At 44.2% G+C, this 14,125-nt stretch overlaps 1 protein-coding gene and 1 long non-coding RNA gene across 48 annotated transcripts in view; one reads left to right on the top strand and one right to left on the bottom strand.

The window, feature by feature from the left end:
• nfixb (nuclear factor I/Xb) overlaps positions 1–13,791 on the top strand; it is a 179,126-nt gene extending 165,335 nt beyond the window's left edge. For 45 of the 47 annotated variants that reach the window (XM_078951146.1, XM_078951169.1, XM_078951153.1 and 42 more), the window contains 3 exons: positions 2,586–2,677; positions 7,282–10,330; positions 10,446–13,791. In XM_078951146.1, coding sequence (XP_078807272.1) covers positions 2,586–2,677; positions 7,282–7,296 — 107 coding nt within the window. In that variant the 3' untranslated portion in view covers positions 7,297–10,330; positions 10,446–13,791. Of the gene's footprint in view, positions 1–2,585; positions 2,678–7,281; positions 10,377–10,445 lie in introns of all 47 variants that reach the window. The other 2 variants (XM_078951141.1, XM_078951140.1) reach the window with 2 other exon arrangements.
• On the bottom strand, positions 758–2,679 carry LOC144994212 (uncharacterized). Its single transcript, XR_013657647.1, has 2 exons — positions 2,553–2,679; positions 758–2,293 (listed from the first exon to the last, which is right to left on the bottom strand). It is a non-coding gene; the product is annotated as an uncharacterized LOC144994212 (long non-coding RNA).
• Positions 13,792–14,125: the final 334 nt, after the last annotated feature.

The following is a 14,125-nucleotide window of genomic DNA, read 5'->3' as shown; positions in this document are numbered from 1 at the left end:
TTTTTTTCCTTGGGTTAACATTTGAGAGGAAGAACAGGGTTTTCAAGGTAAGCAAGCAACGTCCCACATGGACTCATTTGTCTGACCTGTAACCAAAGGGGCACTGGATGGAGCACTTTTTTTTGTTGGATCGTTGCTCTGTTCTAAAATTAATGTTTTCATCTTATCCCCAGTCAGCGTCTGAAAGTCTTTCATGTCTTTTGTATGTTATTCCAATTCCAAAAAGACAACATGGAACTGCACTGTATCTTCCTGCTCGTCTCTCATTCCTGTCCTCCTCCCTTTCCTGAACACAAACAGACCCACATTCGCTCACGTCTGCCTCCCCAAAGCCCGTGGGGTAACTCCAACTGCCCTAAATTTGTCAGACTTTGATGCTCGTGGGTTTTGAACGTCCCCGACTGCCGCTGCGAGTCAGGGTTCTGGTGCGCTTGATGACTTCCAGCAGGGCCGATTCCCCGCTTTGAATCACTTTGAGAGATCTAAGTTGGAATACTAGATCAGAGCAAACATTCTCAAAAGGTTTGATGACCTTAATGTTACACCTCCTATGTGGAGTTCTAGCTTTTTTTTCTAAATTAGCTCATTAGCAGTAATTTAATACTTTGATCAATGCTGTTTTATGGTAAAGCAGAAGCTGCAATAGTTTGCTGGAAACTCTGAGTTATTTTCTTAGAAAAACAAAGTTAGAGTCAACTTAATGACCATAACCTTAAATCTGTGATCTAATTTGAAAACTCAGTCGTCTTTTCAGTGGTCATTTCCGCTGTTTTTATTTAAAATTTCAGGGAATAGTCACAGGAAAAAAGTACATAACAACTGGACCGTATTTTCCACATTTTAGGTTGCACCAGATAAAAGGAGGCACCATCAATGAATGGTTTATTTTTGAACTCATGTCAGATATAAGGCGAGCTGATCTATAATGCTATATTCACACTGGGTGTTTGAAGAACACGCTAAACCCGTGTCTATCCCGTGGTGTTCACACTGGATAAGCAGGGAGGAGCTTCTTCTTACCATTCTTTTGTTTGCTAGCGCATGTCCATCACCTGCAGTTGGAAGAGACTTGGAGCTAAATGTCAAAGCGGTGCAAATATCGTAAATCTTTCTCCAGGCTTTTTTTTTACAGCTCTATTGTGATATTTGGTGTCATAGAATTCAGGCCAGGCACAAACTGCAACTATTCATTTCTCCTCCAAATTCAATTTTAAACATTTGGCACTTCCGTGAATTAAAAAGAACACCATCCATGCGTTACTACCAAATCCAAGTCCCTGATTGGTCAAAGTTCGACTGTGTGGAAGGTTTGGTTTAACCTTCAACCTTCAGATACTCGTTTTGTACGTAGAGTCCAAAAACGGTCGTAGAAACTTTTTTTTGAACGTGCGTTTACATGCCTTTACATCGAGTTTTTATTGGAAGTGGTCACTTGAACACACATTCACAAGGACGGTGTAAACATTAACCCATCTTGACCAAAACCAAAGAGTCTGTCAGTCAAACTTTATAAATTGTGTTCACAGTAACTCTACAACTTGTTTGTTACACGCAACGTGTACTTTAGCCATGTTAGCATATTTGCGAAACCTGTTACTTCCAATCCTGTTTACAGCGCGTAAAAAAAGACTTATACCGCTAAAAGAAACGTTACTATGACTATGCTAACTCCTAACCTTGTATGTAATACGTTAAAAAAAACACAGTCCGACACCGCTACACGTTAGCCGTGCTAGCTATTCACAACCTTGTTTGGAGCACGTGAAACAACCGACTGACATGTTGACAGAGCGCCGTGTTCCTCTCAAAATCACTTCAATGTCAGTAAACGCAACCAGATGAATTCATCTCTAAGGTGCTCAGTTGTCTTTTGAAAAAATATGTTAGCTTTTAAGTGCAGAAAATACGGTACAATGATGTGCTGCAACAGGTGAAAGAAATGTATCCGAACCAGTGACAGTAGAAGCCATTTTTCTGCCTGGATGCAAGTGTCAGCCATCTTTGCTTCTTAAGTTAAGCTTGAATATACAGCCTGGAGGCCAAAGCTTTCCAGCATGGAAGCATGAAATGGAGCCCAAGTCCCCTAAAACGAGGCCTGTAATCTGAGAGGAACGCTCTTTTAAGGGTTTTCCCATATCCAAGCAGTTTCAGAGGTCAGCCACATGACTGGACCATTTGAAGTTTGGTTTAGAGGAAGAGTTGTGTGTCCGAGACGCTGCACTTTCCAGGATGTCTGAAGATGTTCTGGATCGGGCGAGTCCACCAGGGTGATCCAGGTCATCTGCAGGGCAAGCTGGAAAACAGGCAGCAGTAGATCTGTTATAGAGGATCTCTCTTCTAGAGTATCTCTGTTTCCTGGTCAGTCTGTTGCTTTTTAAAGAACTTTTCTACCAACATTTTAGCCACAAATTTACTGAAAACAATAAGCCAATTGTAGAACTTAAGAGAACTTTGAGAGGGGTAAGCGACTGGACAGAAAACTGAGAATCTGAGATCTGTTTGACCTTAATTTGTAAAAGCCTGAACAGAAATGATCTAAAGTGCTCACTCACTAAATAGTCGCTGTTGATGTTCTGTTTTCTTAGCATACTCCACGCCAGGCGCCACAGCTCCCAACAGGTTTGTCGGCATCGGAACACGGGACAACAACTTTCTGAACATCCCGCAGCAGACACAGGTAAGGAAACGCTGACAAAAAGGAGTGATACACACCTTTGGACTGAGCATCGCCCAACTTTTATTGAAGGGCGCCCAAATCCTTTGCCCAAACCCTAAACCTTAACCCTAACCGTTAACCCAGGGGTGTCCAACCCCAGGCGTTGAGGGGTGACCTCCTGCTGGTTTCCAGAAATTCTGCCTTATCTGCTGCTGATTACCTGAATCAGGTGTATTTAGCCAATAAGGAGCTTCAATGGCAGGTTGGTTGGAAAACATGGTCCTCGAGGCCTAGACTGTTACACCCATAGCCCTAACCCCTAAGGAGGGCCCTCCTTAGAGATCCTTTACCCAGACCTCAACCTTAAACTCTAACCTTTAACCCCTATCCTAACACCTAAAGAGGGTCTGTAAACGTACCTTCCAACAGAGCAGAGGGGCAAGTTGTGATGAACTATTCATCAGCCAATCTCTATCAAAGGGGGTCCAACTCCTTTTCTAAACCCTAATCCTAGGCCCAAACCCCATACCCTAAACCCTGAACCTTGGCTCTAACCTTAAATTCTAACCCCATTTGTTCAGCGTGAGCACAGTGTGCGGTTGGAGGTCCAGAGTCTTATCAACTGAGCTACAACCGTCCTAAAAATCCCCGTTTTCTGGGTTCCCTCTGCTTCTCTGTGCTCACCAACCCACAAGTCATCAATCTGCGAGTTTGCACATCTGTATTTTACTGTATGTGTGGTTTGCCATATGTGTTCCAGTGTTTATGTGGCACACATGGAGCCCACCCTTCAGGCTCAAGGCTCTCTTTTGTTTCTACGCCGGTCCCCTTGTGCTACCTTTCCTCGCGCCGTGGCCTTCTCTCTGGCTTTCCCTCTCCCGCATTTATTGTTCTCTCGTTTGCCACCCTGCGCCTCCTTCCCGGGCCTCCTCCATTATCACGAGCACTTTTCCTATTAGTGTCTAACCACACCCGCCTGGAGCCAGCTCAGCACCACTCCTCAACACATGGAAACCATCTGAGGGTGCAGCGAGGATCCCCTCCCTCATTTCTCCAGCTTGGCTTCTCCTTCCATTCCTGCCTTTGCATTGGTTTTTCACCATCGTCTCGCTCTCACTTTTTCATTCTTTTGCACGTTCGTTTCCTTTTACATTCTAGAAGAAATGCCTCATGCTAAGACCCAAACTTTAGAGGCATCCTGGGTTTGATTCTCCTCCACAACTTTGGCTTTTTAAGGCTAAATTTAGGCTAAAAAATATGGAATGTTCATTTTCTTTAATGACTCTTTTGATTAATTGTATAAAACTAACACTTATTGACTACTAACAGCTGCAGATCTGTTTTATTTCAAAGATCGGGCTTGTTGTGCCCTCTAGTGGCAAGAGATTGACACCACAGCCAAAGCAAAGGTGCAGGAAAAAGGGAAAAGGATTGTCGGAGAGCGACAGATAAACATTTTTGACCCAACGTGGAGTCACGTCCCGGCCTGTCTGGTTACCCCCAGTAACCAGACATGATGTCATAGCCAGTCGATCTTGAATTTGAGACGCGTTTGCTCCAGAGGGGGCAGGAAACAAAAAGAGGGTGGTCACCGTCTGCTGCCAAGGATTTAGTGGGAGTGTTCACGCGGGATGGGTGGATTGTGTGTGTTTGTGGGAGCAGACACACAAGGACAGAGAGTAGCTAAGAGGGGAGGTTACAATGCCCGGGCCCACTGAGACCATGCCCGGGGGGAGTAGGAGTGGGGTAACAGTGGAAGGCAAGAGGCAAGAGGAGGAGGGGTGTGTGTTATTCATGCAACCTGTTAGATTCAAACCAAACAAAAGGCCTCTTCCTTTGGAGAAGCGGAGCAGTTTCCAAGGCTTGACTTCCAGAATGTTGGCACAGCAGAGCCGGAGCCTGCAGGCCAAGCGGGGCGGCCAACAGCAGCAGCGGTGACCCTCCACTGCCCTCCGCCCATGCTGAGTGGAAGGCACCCACACGAAGATGCCGAAAGTGACGGAGAGCGCCAGACTGCCACCCCCTGCTGCTGCACGGTCATAATGAGCCATTTACTGCCTGGCCAACAGCGCTTTTCCCCCGAAACACAGAGACTCTGTTAAAAAGGATGACAGGACGTAGCGGGAGGTCATTTCTGGTTCAGTGGACAGGGTCAGATGTGCCTTTGGGGTCTCACTGTTGCTGCTTCTGGACATTCCAGCAAGTCGATACAGCCGAACAGCCTGCAGCTTTTCTGAGGAAAAACCCAGCAGCAGTTTGTGTTTTCTGAAAGATCTCATCCTTTTGAAGAACTCCACTCGCTTCAACTGTTGAGGTACGAGAGAGTCGGACGACTGGTTCCTTAGTTAAATGCACTCCACTCTCCAAGTATCAGAACTTCATGCTTGTAGGTCGCCTCGTTACCCCCAGGTATCAGCCCCACCACCGTGGTGCCATCGGTGAATTTGACAGTGATGTTGTCTGGGTGGGCCAGATGTATAGAGAAGTGGACTGAGCCCTGAGCAGAACCCAGTTTCACCTGCTGGGCTGGGTTGAGCTTTATCCATGACCAGGTGGACGATACGAGCCCCAGGTGGGCTCACAAAGTGCACAGTCCCCTCCCACAGCACGCCTTTTTTTTATTAAATAGCCTATGCAGGCACTTTGACATGTCTGCAGGTGATAAGGGGTCATACCTGTTCAGGGTCCACAGGTGGCCTGCAGGAAATATCAAGACTGCTCGGTGACCCACAGAGCAAAAAAATTCATCAACATTTTTTCTCCAGGCATGAAACAAATTGTAGTGAATATTTAAACAAAAGGTGAAGGTACGTACGCACCGGCCAGGTGACATTAAGCCCATGATGTTCACACTGGGCAAGCGGGGAGGGGCTTCTTCTTCTCTCTTTCTATAGTTCACTTATCCCAATACCATGAGCCAGTTTAGCTCGTGCTGGTTTGCGGCGCCTTCCGTCCGTGAAACCAGGGTTCGACTCCGGGCTGCTCCCTGTTCCCTTCTCTACCTCTGCCGGTTCCAAGCCCGGTTTGAGAAGGTTGCGTCAGGAAGGGCATCCGGCGTAAAACATTGCCAAATTTACCATGCGACTTGTTCGCTGTGGCGACCCCTGATGGGAGAAGCCGAAAGTGGAAGAAGAAGAAGACTTATCCCAATACCATGGTCCGGGTGAATTCTCGATTCTGATCAGTTGCTGGGTGTGCCATAAAAAGTGATAACGCATAGTGAAAACCGCACACCTAAAAAAGTAGTTCCGGTCAACTTGCTTAAATGTTTTGTATCACTGCGTCGGCTTCTTTAAAAAAACCTTTAGCTACATCATCTGGACAAAAACAAGCGGTAAGAGGAGAACTTTCTCTCTGAACTGATGCTTTATTTAACCGATCAGCACTTATATCGCTTTCCTTTGCCGCTGCTGGTTATATGATGCTGGCTCAGCACCTCGAGGCCACACAACCAATAGTCCAGCTTGTTGTGAAAACAGCGATCCAAACCAAACCAATAACAGAAATAAAGTACTAAAAACCGATTAAATATTTTTTTCTTTTGTAAGTGACCATGGTTTAAGCGGGATAATGGTTGACAAAGAGAGCATTATCAGAATTAACGCTTCGCGTCAGACGGTTCAGGCTTCCACGGCGTGCATTGATTTCTGAACAATGCACGCTTGGTCGGCCATTAACCCTTACATGACCGCCACCTCCAGTTGGAAGAGGCTTGGTGCAAATCTCGTGAAACGCACATTTACGAGCGTTTTTACATGGACTTTTCATTGAAAGTGGTCAACTGAGCGTGCTTTGCTGCGTTCTACAGATTTTTCCCTTTTCCCAAACTTCCCAAACCCTGCACAAAGGGGCGGTTGGTGCTGTGATCAGTATGCGCTACTTGTGCAGAGTGCAGTTTGTGTAAGCATCTCACGTGCAAACCCTGTGCGTGCAGCGTTTGTGTGTGTGAGTGTGGTGTAGGAACACTATAAGACCAGCTCAGTGGCCTTGTGTTAGAGTGTCCGCCCTGTGACTGGAAGGTCATGGGTTCAAACCCAGGCCGAGTCATACCCAAGACTTTAAACAGGGGACCCAATGCCTCCCTGCTTGACACTCAGCATTAATGGGTTAGATTGGGGGGTTATATCCACCGAATGGTTACCGAGCGACTCGTCTGGAGCTCACCACTCCCCCAGGGGATGGGTCAAATGCGGAGAACAAACACCTAGGTGTTTGATTTATTTAATTTAATGACAGCATCACCGGTACGCCATAAGTGCGTGTACCTTCTATTACCCTAACAAATACTTCACGATACACTTACCACACCCAAGACAATGGTACATTCCATCTTCATGACGTCCCCTAAGGTGGTCGTAACTTCAAGACACACCTCCAGTACCTTTAACCCTTGTGCCATCTTGTGGGGTCATCTGGACCCCACAAGATAGCACAAGGTCTAAGATGCAGCAGCTCCTCTTTATGAGCCTCCACGGGTCTGGAAGACCCAAAAACCTGCAGCACCCATATGAGTCGACCTCATGTCTACGACTCAAAGATTTCTTCAACCTCTGTTGGACGGGATAACATGATGAAAATAGCAAGCGCTGAAACTAACGAAATCTTTTCTCTTTTTCCTTTTTCAGTCTTGGTTCCTCTGACAAGATCTGTGCTCCAACCAGCAAGTAGAATGCTTTCGTTACAATCAGAAATGAAAAAAAGGAAAAAATAACACAGAAACCACCCTACAGGATGACACGAAACGTCCTCGAACGACCCGCCCCGACTGTCCGTCTCACCCGTCTCACACAACCAGGCAGCAAATCCCAGCGGCACGGCTCTTTTGGTGGAGCCCGCTCGTCTGCGCGGTCAGGGGGAGGAGCCACGGTGAGGAGAAAGGCGCACAGATGGAGAGATGAGTGGAAGGACAGGGACGCCGGGGGATAAGGGGAAAAAGTGGCAAAAGCGGGTCTTCTCCGGCCAGCATAACCAGCGCGGCAGCGAGAGGAACAAGAGGATGTCTGACAAACAGCCAAGGAAATCAGCAACTCCATCGAAAAACCCGTCAGTATTGAAACCACAGCCAGAAAAACCCGATTGGAACCCTCCAAGGCCCGTCAGAGAAATTCCAATTGGCCGACGTTTCCGTCGCTCCAGACTCCCGCCCTACTACTAAAGAGACCATGCCAAAACATATCAATGATGAAAGGTTGCACTGCAAGCTGAATCAGTTAACACTAATCTTATCGATGTGCACTATTTACCTACGTGGCATGGCAGGTAAACGCGTGAAGGTAAAAGACGCCTTCGCTTTGTCCTCCACTTCGCTCGCAGTGAGCCGGCGCTCTGAGGATCCTTCAGACGCTCCAATCAGATTTGAAGTTTGGCCGGATTCCCAGACACGACGGTTTTGGGCCACTGAGTGGTACAGTTTGGGTCAGAGGGGGGCGCTGCGCCATCACAAGTGTTTCCTGTGTTTTCAAAAGAATCCAACAATCTCTGTTTGGAATTCTTTTTGTATTCACCTCCAAATTAACCAGTGGAGGAAATCCCACCACAAGGGGGCAGAGCGGTACATTTTTTGCCCACCGGAACTGGACTGTACCACTCAGTACAAACATGCCCTTGAAATGCTGAAACGTGTATCACCTTTCCCCTCCTGTTACGTCCATCAACACAGGCTGACGTGTTTTTTGGTTCTTTGTGTTTTCTCTTATTTGAATTTACTCCTGTACTATTTTGTAATTGTTTTGTATTTGTATGATAGCACCTTAAAGAGAAGAAGCAGCAGCGTGTTTAGGGCGGCGCACAGCGGACCCGCTTGGTCAACCAGATATGGTAGAGCTCAAAAACCCTCTTTTGGTTTTTCCTTTTGCTTTGTTTCTATGTTTTTTTTTGCCTATGTTTGATCATTTTTGGTGTTTTTGGTGAGTCACAGCAACATTTTATGAGGACAATGGGAAAGAAATTCAGCCATTTATAGAACCCTAAAAAAAACAACAACCCATTTTTAAACTACATTTGCAGAGCTGTGATTGGCTGCTGTGTTGCCTTCCTCATTATTGGACTTTCTGGTGTTTTGGCCACATTCATGTATGTTAATGCCGACATCATAAAAGCCCCCACCAGTTGAAGGTTTTAAATTCCTTTTTGCAACTACATCCTACAACTTTCCTCATGATGACAAGATTTAAAAGACAATCTAAAGTTTTTAAACCCAAAATGTTGAAATGTTTAAACTTAAAAGCTAATTTTGAATTGGAGTGTTGTCCTCTACCAACAGTGACTGAAAACTGACAGAAGCAGCTTCAGGATAAATGCCATATTTCTTATTTTGATAGGTTTCTTTCTTTCTTTTTTTTGTCCTAAGCCAATTTTCAAGGAACTTTCAAAATTAAGTTTGTATTTAATGCCTGAAACTCACAGGTTAGACATTTTTCAGCCTTGCATACAGAAATTCCTTCAGATTATTTCAAACTTTTGATTAGTCCAATTTTACTTCTCCACAGGTATGTTACAGGCCTTATAATAAGCTAATTTACTTTGTAAAGAGCTGGAGGGTGTCCCCTTTGGGCCCCCTCATGGCCCCCCCTGAGGAATTTCTCATCAGTAAAACTTCATTTGACAGTATTTCCTGGGGAAATGACGTTTCGGTTCATATTTCCCACACATTCCCGCCTCTGTTATGCAATCAGTATCCCAACTCTACAGAAGCTCATTGAAGTACGTCGGTTATTGACACGAGGATCATTGAGAATGACAGCTGTTGAGGTTTTAGAGCCAGCATCTAGTGGTCATGAGTGGTACAGCACTTTAAGATCCTTTGTTTCAGAGTTTGATGCGTTTGAGACCGCTTCAGATTGACGGTCAAAACCCAACAAACGGCTTCTCGGCTGACATTTCTCCCCACACGGTTCCATTCTCATCGGTCCCAGTACGACCTGTCAATCAGGAAAAAAACTAAAACCCGGATTTTGGTTTTTGACAATCAGAGGAATCGGGCCCGCTAAGACAGAGAACTCGCTTGTGGCGTCAGGCCGGCGTTGTGGGGAGTGGCAGCTGGTTCTGGAGGGAAGGTAGCTAAAGATGGGACTCTCCCGTCGGTTTACCGTTTTGTTTACACTCCCGGACGAGCCCCCGCTCCAAGAGCAGACGCGGCCGCGCCGTGGAGCAAAATGAATATGTGACATATCTGGCTGGTTTTGGAGAGAAGAGGAGGAGGAGGGCCCCTGGGGGCCCGCCGTGCAACGATTACAGAGACAGACTGCCCCCCCCCACCCCACCCCAAAAACATGCACCAGCACTCCCCCCTGGCTATTGTGAATAGAATAGTCCTTCTAGATCAAACGACTGCACTAATACAATCATGCCAGCCAACCTTACTTTTGTAGGCGTGACAGCAGATTGACGACACGTCACGCTTCCGACCAGCGGGTGGAAAGAGCACAGATCAGTATTTACCACCCCCCACCCCCCCAGCCCTTCATAGGTTCATCCAACAGACAATCTGAGGAGGCCTTTCAGTCGCCTTATTTCCAGTCCCAGTCAGCCCCATCCCAGCTCACAAAATAACTGGACTGCCAGGCCCGGTTCTGCGCTGCAGGGAACGCCGCGGGCCGCCAGACCGCTGACCTTCATCAGCTTCGTAGAGAGAGCTAGCTCCGCTCTTAAGGTGGAGCTAGCTCCGCTCTTAAGGTGGAGCTAGCTCCGCTCTTAAGGTGGAGCTAGCTCCGCTCTTAAGGTGGAGCTAGCTCCGCTCTTAAGGTGGAGCTAGCTCCGCTCTTAAGGTGGAGCTAGCTCCGCTCTTAAGGTGGTTTCTCCTCTGATCTATGGAAGTGCCTCTGGATTCCCATTATGCAATTTGTCAAACATCAGGTTCTTTTTCTCACATATATAAGCTATAGTGGAAAAAAAAAATGTCAGGAGGGGGGAAATACTGACAGCTCACTAGATAATCACAAGCATCTTTATATACAATACACATATATATTTATAGATATGTACTTTTTTTTTTCTTTTTTGCAAAAATAAGCTCTGTGGCAGTCTAGTTATTTTTGGAAGCGTGACTCACCGCACAGTCATAGGATGCGCCTCCAGCCGAAGCCCCCGCCAACCCAACAGGAAGTCCATCGCTTAGCATTAGAGACCAGGAAAAGAAAAAAACGAGTAGCTGAAGGGTTGAAAGCAGAATAGTCTGTGTTGTTTTCATTACTGTTGTGATGGGAAGTTTTGTCCTTAAACTACATGATGTATGTTGATTGAGCCATGTGCAATGCCTTGGTAGAGGAATTGTGTTTGTTAGATTTGAGGGCGCCAAGAGGGAAGACCCTCGCCACCTTTTCTTTGTGGGTTTGTGTGTTTTGAAGTCCGCGCGCTCCGGGACTCTAAAAAACGAGCAGCGACAAACAAAAGAGAAAAGAAAAGAACATTTGGGGATTCTGGTTTTGGTGTTTTTTTTTCTTTTCTTTTATCACTTTGAAAAAAAAAATGTTTCTATGGATTTTTTGGAAAATGTGGGGGGGGGGGGGGGGGGGGGGGGGCTGAATACAACAGTCTATTAGGACCACCAAGGAAAAAAAATGAAAATAAATTCATAAATATATGAGAAAAAAGTCCAAATGTTACGAGAACAAAGCCACAAAATTCTAAGAAAGAATAAATTTGTAGAAAAGTCAAAGAATGTTACGATAATTAAGTTAAAATATGAGAAAAGCTTACAAAAATTCACAAGAAGAAACGTGTAAAATTGTGAGAAAATTGTCAAAATTTTACAAGAATAAAGATGTGGGAAAAAAACAAATAAAACATTTTTTATAGTAATCATTTTTTACAGAAATTATGAGAAAAAACGTCTTAATTTTTTAAAAAAGAATAACTAAAATATGAGAAAAAAGCCAAAAAGAAGTTACAAGAATAATAGGAGAAAAGTTGCTAAATGTGACAAGAATACATTTTTAGAATTATGAAATTAAAGTAAAAAATGTTTCAAGAATAAATTTCCAAATATATGAAAAAACAGTCTAAATGTGTTGCATTTGTTGTAAAGTTGCAAAATAATAAGCTAAGTGGCAACATTTTACCAAATAAATTTGTGAAAATATAAAAATAAATAAATAAAATCTACAAGAATAAATTAATTAAATTGTGTGAAATATTTCACAAGCAAACATTAAAAAATGATGAAAAAAATTGCTTTTTAAAAATATATTTGTACAAAACATAATGTAAACAAGTTCAATTCAACGAGTTTCTTTCAAAGAGACACGGCTTTTGCCTTGTAAAAAAATAACTTTTTGAAGCATAAATTTCCAACTTTATTCATAGCTAACAGTTATTATTTTTTTATATCTGTATGATTTGCTTTGTAATATTTTTTTTACTTTTTGGCATAAATTTACAATTTGATCAAGTAAAATTTGGACTCTTCTTCCTTATAATTTTTCCACTTTCTTCTCATATATTTATGGTTTTGTTTGTGTTTTTTCGGTCCTAATACTCCATCGTAGCTAAAGCTCATAAATATATATCAATATGAAAACTGGTGCTGAGGAAGAAAGGACGTTCAGTCTCTATTATACATAAAGAATAATAAGCAAAACTAAGTGTTATTGTAAAAGTAATTTGTTTTTTTTAGGAAAACATGCATTATTCTATTTGTCTTTTTGTATTTACCAGGGAGGGGGTGCTTGTGTGTGTGTGTGTGTGGGGGGGGGGGGGGGGGTTTGTACACAAACATATTCTACTCCCCATCATGTAAGATGTTGTAAACCTCACTTCCTCGTAGTTTTTCCAACCCCGTGTAGTCCACGGCGAGGGGGGGTGTGGGGTTCAAAGGCAGCCCCCCACCCCCACCCCGCCCCCTAGCTGTGGCGAGAAGCTGCAGATGAAGTCTGGTTGGGATTTTCAGTTACATTTAAAAATGAAAGAAAAAAAAAACACACTCACAGACTGTCTGCGTGGAGGGCGGGGGTCCTCAGAACCCCGCCCCCCCCCCCTCCACCCACATGCCCCCCCCATCCACCAGCTGTAAATGATTATAAATATTTGTTTGGTGACGTAGTGTTTTAGACTCAGAGCATCTTTAAAGGTTGTCCCTAAAAAGTGCCTTTTGTTCACAGATTCCATCTTGTTATCCTGAGTGAAAAGAGAAAAAAAAAAAGCCCCCCCACCCACCCCTCCTTTAATATCTTTCTCCTCTTCTTGCAGCTTTTTAAAGCAGTATACATAGTACTAAAGGAAACTGGTGTGATTTAGTTCTTTTGTTGAATAAAAAAGAAAAACGCTGAGAAAACTCCAAAAAAAGATGCTTCTTTCTGTCTCGTTTCTCTTCCTCTGTATCTTCGTGGTCTGTCTATCTTGGACACTGGAGTAGTCTGTAGCCTTCTCCCCATCCTTCTCTCCCTTTCTCTGAACGGCGGGGTTATGAAAATGTTGGTTTGTTTTTGTTTCCTTCTTCTCCTTCTTTGTTTTGTTCTGATTTTGTTTGCGTCGGAGCAGACTGCAGTTAGCTCACATGTTATCCTTGTCTGTACGCTTCACATTGTATCACCATACCCATCTCCTCCAGCTTCTCCATGCAGCAGCTAATGTAAGTGAACAAGTGACACCACTGGGGCTCTGGGCCGGGCGGAGGGGGCGGCTCCTCAGGCCACGCCCACAACAGAAGGCGGGGGTTTTCCTCGGAATTGGATTTTTTTTGGGTTTGTTTTTGTTCCGATGCTGCATCCGGATCTTCCTGATGTTTGAGTGACAGCTGGAAGAAAACAGCAGGATGGAGACTAAAAGTGACTAAAAGCACCTTAAAGGCGGAGACGTTCCAATTAAGCACAATCATCACTAATTTGACCAAAGCTTCCAAAAACCCAATTAGTGACTTTTGACACGGAAGTCCAGCAGCAAAAGTGAGTGTGGAAAAACACACACTCACACGTGCACAGTCTTTCTTTACCAAGCTTTGACAAAAGACGCAGCAGAGCCATTTTACTGGAGTCTGCGGGGTCCCGCCCCTTTCTTCCCTCCCCAGAGGAGAGGCCCCGTCCAGAGCCCGTGGTGAAATGCATGTGTTAATTACAGTTTCTTTTCCATAATAATGAGAAAAACAGTTTGAAAAGAGCAATGCCTTTACTTGATTGAATAAAAGGATGTTCTCAACTGTATCTCTGCTTTGTTGGCTCCTCTTTTTTTTTTGTCTTTCAAGGATGAAAGAATCCGGGGGGAAAAAACACTTAGAGAAGATGAATTTACAACATTGAGATCTGTTTAAATTTTCTCATAACATTTATTAAATAATAAAATACATACAAAGAGTTTTAAATCAATAATGGACTCATTCAGGATCACTCACCCACTAGGGTGATGATATGAAGAAAGTTGAGCTTAAAATTGCATTTCTGAGTATTTTCTCAAATTGTTGCAAATCAGAAGCAGACAAAAAATATATATATATAAAAATATAAAACCGTTCAAATCATTGCACCGTGTGACAGCAGC

The sequence above is a fragment of the Oryzias latipes genome, chromosome 8 (assembly GCF_053564925.1).
Source record: "Oryzias latipes strain Hd-rR chromosome 8, Olatipes_Hd-rR_3.1".
Lineage (NCBI taxonomy): Eukaryota > Metazoa > Chordata > Actinopteri > Beloniformes > Adrianichthyidae > Oryzias > Oryzias latipes.
Note: the sequence above shows the minus strand (reverse complement) of the source record. Positions and strands in the feature narration are given on the sequence as shown.